At 42.4% G+C, this 10,536-nt stretch overlaps 1 protein-coding gene across 1 annotated transcript; it reads left to right on the forward strand.

The window, feature by feature from the left end:
- Window positions 1–35: 35 nt before the first annotated feature.
- On the forward strand, window positions 36–8,158 carry HNRNPH1 (heterogeneous nuclear ribonucleoprotein H1 (H)). Its single transcript, XM_010072866.1, has 12 exons — window positions 36–199; window positions 1,080–1,235; window positions 1,434–1,577; window positions 3,018–3,156; window positions 4,157–4,335; window positions 4,551–4,622; window positions 4,723–4,835; window positions 5,009–5,144; window positions 5,307–5,390; window positions 5,526–5,576; window positions 6,673–6,765; window positions 7,369–8,158. Exons 1-12 carry the CDS (start codon window positions 106–108, stop codon window positions 7,491–7,493), a joined length of 1,386 nt encoding a protein of 461 aa, XP_010071168.1. The 5' UTR covers window positions 36–105; the 3' UTR covers window positions 7,494–8,158.
- The last annotated feature ends 2,378 nt before the right edge of the window (window positions 8,159–10,536 follow it).

The following is a 10,536-nucleotide window of genomic DNA, read 5'->3' on the forward strand; positions in this document are numbered from 1 at the left end:
GGGGTGCGGGTGGCGGCCGTGCTGTGCGGTGTCTCAAAGGGTCTGCGTTGGTCTTCTCCAGCAACCACAGAAGCTGAGACGGAGCAGAGCCTCACCCCCAATGTGATGCTCAACACAGAGAGCAGCGAGGGATATGTGGTGAAAGTCAGGGGGCTGCCTTGGTCCTGCTCCACCGAGGAGGTGCAGAGGTTCTTCTCTGGTAAGCAGAACTGTGAGGGGAGAGGGGCTGGGCTCTGTTGTCAATTCTGGGTTCCTCCTGGGAACACTATGGCAGTGGGAATGCTGCGATCAGCCGTTACAGAAAGTGTTCAGGGTACCTCAGTAGCTAGTGAAGTTGGTAGTGCAACAAGTGCCTCAGCTAGGATGCAATGTGGAAAGCTATGCTTTTGTTAGTTCAGTTAGTAAGCACAAAGGAGCTTAGTCTGTGAGTTGCTGGGATAGCCACAACTTCCTTAGCTTCTTGAGCAGACAGAAGAGAGAAGCTTCCATTTTAAAGAAAACTTCAAAATTTTTGGTTCAAATTGAACTACAGCAGTTTAGTTCTTGGTGTTGTCCTAACAGGCTCTCTTCTGTTAAGTGTTAGTGTGTTGTGTCCTTTCCCCAAGTTGTTACCATCCTGCAGTAATAAACAGTGGTGATAAATATGTGCTTTCTTCAATGGCTGGAGACTTTAAAGCTATGTCAGGAGTTGGGTGTATAGGACTTGGTTCTGATTCAGTTCATTACACTCACACCGGTTGTTACTCCATATTTTACTTCATACTGATGAGAAAGCCTCTCAGTTATGATCAAAAGCAGATAGCGTATTCAACTTAAGACAGCAAAGCTTTGAAAATAGTTAATTTGCATTTATCCTTAGTGTTCTGCTAATCTTCAGACTTGACAAGAAAGGTAATTTAATTTTACTTAGTTCCTTAGATTAGTGGTCTCTATAGAAGTTATATCAAGAAGACAAAACCAGCAGTATTCTTGTTGTAACTTGATAGTTGTTTATCTTTTTCCTTTCAGAATACCTGAAATTATAAAAGTCACAGTGTTTCTGTAAGAATTAAATTCTGACCTTCCTGTTTCACTTTCAGATTGCAAAATTCTAAACGGGCCTTTAGGTATCCGTTTCATCTACACCAGGGAGGGCAGACCAAGTGGAGAAGCATTTGCTGAACTTGAATCAGAGGAGGATGTGAAATTGGCACTGAAAAAAGACAGAGAAACAATGGGACACAGATATGTTGAAGGTTTGACTCAGTTGGTCTAGTAACTGACTAAATGTATTTGTGCTTGATGGGTTTTTGGTTAATTGTTTTTCTGTCTCTTTAAAATGCATGTGAACGGAGAGAAATGGACTTGTATATCATAAGTTGGCTAATTTCAAGGCAAATGACTTTTAGAACTTGTGCATTCCAGAATGCATTAATTCTAAGTGCCTTTTACAGTTTTCAAGTCAAACAACGTTGAAATGGATTGGGTTCTGAAGCATACTGGTCCCAACAGCCCTGATACGGCTAATGATGGTTTTGTACGTCTTAGAGGACTCCCATTTGGCTGTAGTAAAGAAGAAATTGTACAGTTCTTTTCAGGTATGTGGGATAAAAGTAGTAGCTGTAGCACCCTTGGTCTGTGCTAAAAAAAACCAAACCCCGAAACAAATCACAGATTGCCCAGTAGTAGTTCCAACAGTATACTGATGGGTATTAAAAGTAAATAAGTAATTCTGTTAGTTATCTGGTCTTTAGAGATGAATTCCTAAAATACTCATTTATTAAGTAATTGAGGGAACTCTGAAAAGCTGTCCTGTTTTATACTTAGCAGGACATACTGTTCTAAGTACGGATAGTGGAAAACAAGTGTCTTACTTTATAAATTAAAAGTGAACAATTTGTATGGGAGAAGATTTCCACCCACAGTCTTAGCTCGTTCACACTGTTCAGTGATGGCTGTAGAGCGCCCTTACTGCTGGGCTTAGCACAAGGAGCAGGATCTGAGGAAGGCCATGCGTAGTGCCCGTGATTTCTTATAAACATAGATTTAATATTGAGTAAGATTCCAGACAAAGCAACCTGAATATTTCAAGTACAGGTTTCCCCCCTCCCCACTCCACTTCTTGGGGTGGGGGGGAAAACCTCTTGACGTTGCATAGCTTAAGACATTATCTCTCCCTCCAGAAAAACTTTGTGTTGACTCATTCTCACTTTTTTGCAGCTGTTGTATTTTTTTTTTTTAGGAATTGGAATGCAATTAAAATCCCTAAGAATGAAATCTGTTGAATGTTTTGCTATAAAAGATGTGATTGAGCTTATTGTTTTTGCTTTAAAACATGGTAGAAATGTTTCTAGTTTTACAGCTTCAGAACTTGTTTTTTGTTTTCTGAATCAGTGATACATTGTGAAAAAGAGCAATTCCTAAGCATGTGCATTTTAAGTTGTTTCTTACATGTTAAGCGATTCAAGCAGTGAAAGCTGTTAATGTGCTTAATATACAAAATGTGCCTCTTCTGTTCAGGGACTAATACTTTTGAAATTGATTTTTTTTTTTCTTGGTTAAACACTCCTAAAGATTAAAAAAAAATGCTGAAACTTGATGTTTGCATAAGGCTAATTATTTTACCTGAGTGATTTCTAGTAAAAATACTTTTTAAAAAAAACTGTTTAACTTGCTGTGTTTGAATTTAAGTTATATTAAAAAGTTCATCTTTAAATACTTTCACAGAATTGAAGAGGTTTGTAATAATATGTGAAGTTCTTAGTGTACCCTGCATTAGATGCCTTATCTGAGGAGTTGCCTGTGGCACTCAGAACATTTCTGTGCTCTGCAGGGTGGATTAAGAATGTAAACTGAATGGTATGTGATCATGGATATCTTTGTTGACGTGCTTTTTCTTCTAGTGTTCTAGAATCAACATACCATTCACTTACAAGTGTTAAAATTCTGGTGTATTTAAAGCTATAAGAAAAACTCATGACTGGGCTTGTGATGTTAATATTGCCCCCCTACTGGGGTTATTTGTCCTTGGGTTGAAGGGTTGGAAATCGTGCCAAATGGGATAACATTGCCGGTGGACTTCCAGGGGAGGAGTACGGGGGAGGCCTTCGTGCAGTTTGCTTCACAGGAAATAGCTGAAAAGGCTCTAAAGAAACACAAGGAAAGAATAGGGCACAGGTGGGGATGGATGGTTGGTTGGCTCTGTCACTTTTCTTATGGTAAACAAGTAAATCCATATTCTCTCTTCTGAAAGCATTAACATCCCTATAGAAATAATATTTTGGTCTCTAACTTGGTGATAAGTAAAGGTATTGCTCCTGTGCATATGGCACAGCCTGTTTCGATTTACCCAAAATGAAAGATAAAATTGGACTAAGCTTAAATGAGCTCTGGAAACTTGGTAATAATGGAAGAGCACAAAACTGATAGCCTGAAAGCAACAAAGTTGAGAGACTATGGCTTTAACTTCTCAAATAGCACCAATTATGCCTTTAGCTCTAAAGACATGCACAGTACTCTTACTACCATAAGAAAATGTGATACTTTCTAAACTTGTTTTATAAGTTGAAATGTAACAAATTTTCATACTGTATTAATCTTCAATGTAATAAGCATAGCTTTCAAGAAATTGTCACAAAGGGTTTTTATTCTCTTTTACTTGTGACTATTTTTCATTGAAGCATGCACTTCTTGCCTACGCTGAGTCACTGAAGCATAGGCTGGGTTCACTAGCACACGCAGAGCTTTTTGTAGCATCCTGGTGGGTTAAAATCTTGGTGGAGACTGGGTTTTTAACCCTCTGTTTCCATTGCCATATGAGCAAAATGGTGCTGAGTTGAGTGGACGTCAGTCCCTCCTATGATTTTTGACTAACACTTTAAATTGGGGGGAGGAGGGTGGGGAATCAGTATTGCTCCCCCACCCTTAAGGCTGGGATACTGTGAAGTATGAGGAGCATGTAAACCCTTCGGTAATTGTGATTTCTTGAAAATACACTGATTTGAAAGTAATGTAGTGCTTATAATAGTATGTCATTGCCTACATAATGTAAAGAAACCTGGCTTAAAATACACTGCCAGTTTCAAGGCTATGACTAAATGGCTTGTATTAATGTAAAATTGTGAAGTATTTGTGGAAGGAATTAAAGACTGACTTCTTTCTGTGGCAACACTTCTAGGTACATTGAGATCTTCAAGAGTAGCCGAGCAGAAGTGCGCACTCACTACGACCCTCCACGCAAGCTGCTGGCAATGCAGAGACCCGGTCCTTACGACAGACCTGGTCTTACGCGGGGATATAACAGTCTGGGTAGAGGAAGTAGCTTGGAAAGAATGAGGCGTGGAGCTTATGGAGGAGGTAAGTATACAAAGTCCAAGAGGGAGCTGCTCATCTGAGAAGCAGCAACACTTGGACCTGGTTGCGTCTTCCCTGCTTTGTAACTACTGGTTTGTATATGTCCTGGGCTTTGTTCTAGAAGAAATGGAACTTTCTAATACTAGTTGTCTGCAGTGTGTTGGTGTATATTTGGATCTTTGTTGTTGAAATGAACATGTTGTCCAATCTGTTTATAGGTTATGGAGGTTATGATGACTACAATGGGTATAATGATGGCTATGGTTTTGGTTCTGATAGATTTGGAAGAGGTAAGATTTCTCTAATAGGAATAGTAACTGACCTTACAATACCTCTCAAAAGAAACTGAAATACATCTGAAAGACCTAGAATGGACTCTTTTCTCTGCAGGGATGTCGGACCACAGATATGGCGACGGGACATCCACCTTCCAGAGCACGACTGGCCACTGCGTCCACATGAGAGGTCTGCCTTACAGAGCTACGGAGAACGACATCTATAATGTGAGTTCCAAATCCGCTGTTCTCTTAAGTGCACAGTTTTAAGAGTCTGTGATCATAATTGGACACATCAACTGCACCACAGTTAGCAAGTGTTCCTTTAGAGGAGACGGCTTGCTGTGGAGCTGAACTGTTGCATTGGTGCATTTTAATCTGTGTGACTATTTTGTATGTAGTTCTTCTCACCTCTGAACCCTGTAAGAGTACACATTGAAATTGGACCAGATGGCAGAGTAACTGGAGAGGCAGATGTTGAATTTGCTACTCATGAGGATGCAGTGGCCGCTATGTCCAAAGACAAAGCAAATATGCGTAAGTACGACTGTTTTGAATATGTGGCTTCCCAGCAAATGCAGCACTGTAGTGCATCTGCTGTAACTGGAACGCCAGAGGTTTTATTGCAGCCTTACTTGCAGTGAGACAAACTGTGGGTTTGATGTGAAATGCTCTCATTGCAAAACTTTCTTCTTCCAGAACACAGATATGTAGAGCTCTTCTTGAATTCTACAGCAGGAGGAACTGGGGGTGCCTATGGCAGTCAGATGATGGGAGCAATGGGTATGTGCGATCAGTCTAACTGCACTTCTAAACAAGCACTTGATATTTAACGAAGGTGGCTGATTTTATACAGCTCCTGCTTGTTCTATGCCTGGCATAAGAACTGAAATGCAACATTCTGTCTTAATCATACAGTCAAGGAATCGGAAGGGGTAGTCCAAGATTGGAACACTAGCACATTGGCAGGTATATAAACCTTTTGGGAATACATTCAAACAATTAATAGGTTGACTAAGCTGTGGTGCCGAATGTGGTGTGTGTGGTGGGATGAATGGCTCCTGGGAGTGTGGTGGTGTGACAGTGAGGGGGGAGATGCCTGTGCTTTTTGTTCTCCTTCCCCCTCCCTTATTTAGAGACCAGAATGCAGTCTGGTGATGGAGGAAGTATCTGTGGCATGTGACCTGCCATTCAAGCCTCGTCTTGGTGGTGAGGGAAAATCTATTTAGAATTTGGATAAACTGTCTGAATTGCGCTAGCCAACTCCAAAATTGTTTGAAAATCTAAAATGTGTGTTTGCAACACAGGTCTAAATGACTGCCACTGTTGTGTCTCTAAAGCAGATACCCTTCTTGATACCCGACTTGCCTGGTTTCTTGGAAATCAAGGTGGTTGTTGGTTTTTTGGGGCTTTTTCTCAAGGGTGGTGGGGAGGGGGTTGTGTGTGTGTAGATATACTGGTGCTTTTATAATATTTTTATTACAAAATGTTTAAGTCTAATGCTGATACTTAAGAAGAGTTTTGCGGGAGTTATAGACAAGTGATGAGGTGAAGAGCAGTAGTTGGCAGGCTTCAGTAAAGGTTTCCTGTATGGTGAGCCACAGTGCTGTTGTGATGCGTGACCAGCCTGGAACAGCAACAAATCTGTCACCATTGTATACATGGAGTGACTCTGGTTAGGAAGTGTGCATGCCTCCTGGGGGCTGGGCACTGTCCTGGGCAGCAGGCCTGGGTGAGGTCACTTAAAACCAAGTTCAAGTCTCTTGGGGGTTGTGTTGTGTACAGTAGCAGATGGATCCTGCTATGTATAGTCCGTAGAAACTGTAAAAGTAAACCCTTAGAGAAAGTGCTTGAGAGTTGTAATTCTTAAGGTGGTTGTTGCCCGTTTTCTGTGGGAACCTCTTTAGAAACCTGATCTCTCCTTTGAGCTTGTTACCTTGTAACTGAGGAACAAAGTTACCTTCTGAGAGAGAGCTAGAGCCAGAGTGCAGGGTGTTAGGGGAAGGGTGGATTTGGTGGTGATGAGCAGACTTTGATGGTAACATTTTTATTCTTCACTTGAAAGGAAGCCAATCCAGTTATGGTGGTCCAGCTAACCAGCAGTTGAGTGGGGGTTACGGAGGAGGATATGGTGGTCAAAGCAGCATGAGTGGATATGGTAAGAGCATTTCTTCCCTGGTTTTAGATGAACCAAGTGCAGCTGGCTTAGCATGCCTTAAGGTGTTGTTTGCTGGTCTTGAAGGGTCATTGTACAGACTGGGTGGCACAAGCCCTGAAAGTTGAAGACTTGGCTATTGTGAATTTTGTAACTGATGGAGAGCTGGGTGGAAGTATATTAAAAGCAGAACTTGGAGCTGAAGGGGGAGATGTGGGAAATGATTTAGAAAGGGGTTGGAAATGCCAGTCTCCAGACTTCAGTTACTCTGATTGCTTTTTTTTTCTCAGTGTGGAAGCTGGAGACCAACCTGGTTTAAATAAAGTACACACACAGTATAAACTGAGTACAAATGGGAGGGTGTGTGGGAGGCTGGGTACTGATTTCACAGTACACTGAATTCAAAGGGGGGCAAGACAGAGCTGGTGCTTTGATTAAACAACCAATAAACTTAATTTTGGGTCTGGAGCTATAAACTCACACTTTGCAGTATTGGGCACAGTAGATGGTGTATACGCGGTGGCCCAGCAAGGACAGGCGTTGGGGGAACAGTGCTACGAATCGGCCTGAACCAGCTGTGAACCTGCTGTCGGTTTTCCCCCTCAGACCCCGGGAGCCAGGGTGCCATGAACAGCAGTTACTACAGCAGCGGGAACCGTGCGTCCATGGGAGTGAACGGCATGGGCGGCATGTCAAACATGTCCAACATGAGTGGTGGCTGGGGAATGTAACCAATTGCTGACTTTTGGTCACATCTTTTTTTAAAAAACAAAAAAACAAAAAACTAAGTTTAACAGTTTTGCAATACAAGCTTGTGATTTATGCTTTACTGTAAGTGAATTCAGGATTGTTATTTTAAAACCTTTGGGGTTCAGTATTTTTGAACATATAGAAATGAACATTCATCTAGGATGTAATAACCAAGTTGAGTAAAGACTATAACTGTTAAACAATTTTGAGCGTTTCTCAAGTTAGTTTTCTTGTAGGAGTGTATTTAAGCAGTAAGCGTATTTAGGTTAAAGCTGTTTGAATTATGTTAAATGTTGCTCTTATACCATATTACATCCAACACTGTTTTGAATCCATGTTGAAAGAGACATGCTTTTTTGTAAAGAAACAATATAGGAGCTGTGTCTGAAATTCAAAGTGAACATTTGGCATGTTAGTTATAGTTTATTTCTTTTAATATCCTGTAAGGCACGTTACAGCTTTTTTTTAAGTTAATGGGGGAAACGTGTTGAGACGCAATACGGCTACTTTAGGATTTTGGTCTTGGTGTTCGTATAAAATTCTGAGGCCTTGATTTAATCTTTCATTGTATTGTGATTTCCTTTTTAGGTGTATTGCGCTAAGTGAAACTTGTTAAATAAATCTTCCTTTTAAAAACTGGAACTCATTCCTTCTTGACCTCCAACTTGTGTGGTGTGGCTACACCTGTAGAAGTGTCACTGTGCTCCTGTGTCCCTGGTGACTGCAGTACTGTCTGCTGTGAGCACTGTGACTACTCCTGATGAGAATTGTCACCTGAAAGCTGGCCTTGTGGGATGTTAAAGGGACAAGTGTGTCTCAGCTGAGGGGGGGGTTAGTGGAGAAAACCAGCACCTGTGGCTGTGGGTGCTGAGTGTGTGTGGGTTCAGGTGCTGTGTCAGGCTGTGATGTGACCACAGCTCTGCAGAGCTGCCTCCTTGGCAGGGTGTTGAAGCTGCACACAGGCTGAGAGGTGACTCTGTACTTTCTTGTAGGCATGTCTTCTTCAGAGCCAAAGTGCTGCGTTAATGGACTTTGCAGCTTAGTGCAACTGTATTTCAATAAATTCAACTTGTCAAACATCGTGCTTAAGGATGTGGTTTTATAAGCAGCTTAGTTAATAGCTTTTGAGTGCTGGAACTTCCCCTGAAATAAGGAATCTGTAGTGAATTGCTATAGTAAATTTATTTGCCCTTTTTAATTAACCATTCTTGGCTAAGGGTTAGAAGTCTATGGCCTTTTCTACACTGATGAAAGCTGCCTCCCTTTCTCTACCACTGGAGTGATACAGGTTCAATACCTACTGCACCTCGAGCTCTTTTTCTTTGCCTTATTGAAATTCTACTTTGTTACCTGGCTGCTGCCTGCAGCCAAACATCACAGTGGGAGCAGGGCTGGGGCCAGAGCCCAGCACAGACTCGGGGCCTTGCTCTGCTTCCACAGGAGTTGGGGGAAATAAACAGCCCAAGAGCACAGCAGGGGTTGGTGCTGTTCTAAATGAAGCCTTTGAAATACCATTCTGCACACAATGGGGTGATTGCTTCAGCCAGAGCTGTTCTGCATCATGTGGCATTCACCAGACGGTGAGCTCTGTGGGGACAGGGCTGCCTCCACCATTGTCATGGGGGTGGTTTGACACCACAGCAGCAGAGCTGGAGAGCCATGAACACGGTGTATCACACACTGTACTCCTGAAACACAGGGCAGCTGTGCTTAGGCTTGAGAGGACATCATCATTAAGCAGGAGATGGGCAGAAGTTGGCAATCCCCTTCCTGCTGAAGGCAGCTAATTGTGCATCAGTGTTGCTATCACCCAGGAGCAGTCACATCAAGCTGGAGTCACCGCCTGCTCTTCTGGGGATACACAGCAGCAGTTACCCTGCAGAGCCTGGGCTTAACCTGGCCTGTTCCAGGAGAATACCATGAGGATATGCCTGTACCTGTATTTTGGTATCTCCAGCTTCAGCCCTCACCCCACACAGCAGTACAAGAACATGCTCAGTCATGAATCCTGGACAACAGCTATTAAAAACCAGAACTTCAGTCTTGCTTTCAGTTTTTGCAAAAGGCTTTATTGTGTAACTACCATACTGTGGTCACAGCGACTTTGAGAACATGTACAATGTGTAGTTTTTGACTCCACAGTGAACAGAAGGCACATTCAGTGACAGCATAAAGCTCTTTCTATAGACAATTCATAAATTGACTTTTCTGTGTACTTAGAGCAAATACAAAACTGTACACAAGCCAGTGAAACACACAACAGCACCTATCGTGAAGATACAGAGGAACTGAAGTTCATGTGCAGAAAGATGGTGACATCTAGAGGGATCAAATAAATGTAGAAATGCCATATACAAATTTTAATACAAATATCTATAAAAATCAGAAAAGTGAATTTGCATTTTAGTTTCAAGTAGAACTTTAAGGGTAATTACAGTGGATATAATTTTCTTAATTATTCCAGTTGGAGATACATTAATTTGTATTATCCCTACAAATTATTTTACACACTGGAAAATATTAGAGACCATAGAGTCTGCTGCCCAGAAGAGGCCTGGAATTCAGAATTAAAAAAATAATGGCTACTTTTCCCATGTTAACGTGGTCCTATCAAGGTTACAAAAGCCTTAGGAGGCATTAGATGAACACCGCTGGAGGAGTAAAGTGTGACAAGTATCGCAAACGCGGACAGGTTTAGGATACGATGGCAGTGCAAGTTCATTACTGGAACAAGTGTTGCAGAAGATGTCCCCGCAGTTTCTGCAGTGGTGCTACAAACAGAGAGCTAGAATAAGCACAGCCGCCTAAAAACTCAGCATCAGGAAGAGAGATCGGACCCAAAAAAACTTTCCCAGTTCCCTGACATCATCCTCCAGTTCCAACAGGCCCCGCCCTCCCGGCAGCACCTCCTCCTGTGCAGGGGACGGACCGGGAACAGCGATCCCGGCAGGGCCCGGCTCTTCCCCCGGGCAGGAGCTGCTCCCCTCCTTGCAGGCGGGCCGGGCCGGGCCGGGCCAAGGGCTG

This window comes from Pterocles gutturalis, unplaced genomic scaffold, assembly GCF_000699245.1.
Source record: "Pterocles gutturalis isolate BGI_N339 unplaced genomic scaffold, ASM69924v1 scaffold38307, whole genome shotgun sequence".
Classification (NCBI taxonomy): Eukaryota; Metazoa; Chordata; class Aves; order Pterocliformes; family Pteroclidae; genus Pterocles; species Pterocles gutturalis.

What these genes read in the sequence shown, in the direction of transcription:
- HNRNPH1 (XM_010072866.1), top strand. Translation starts at nt 106, where the DNA reads ATGCTCAACACAGAGAGCAGCGAGGGATATGTGGTGAAAGTCAGGGGG. An exon ending in GGGACACAGATATGTTGAAG is followed by an intron (nt 1,236 to 1,433) that starts GTTTGACTCAGT and finishes TGCCTTTTACAG; the next exon opens with TTTTCAAGTCAAACAACGTT. An exon ending in GCGTGGAGCTTATGGAGGAG is followed by an intron (nt 4,336 to 4,550) that starts GTAAGTATACAA and finishes ATCTGTTTATAG; the next exon opens with GTTATGGAGGTTATGATGAC.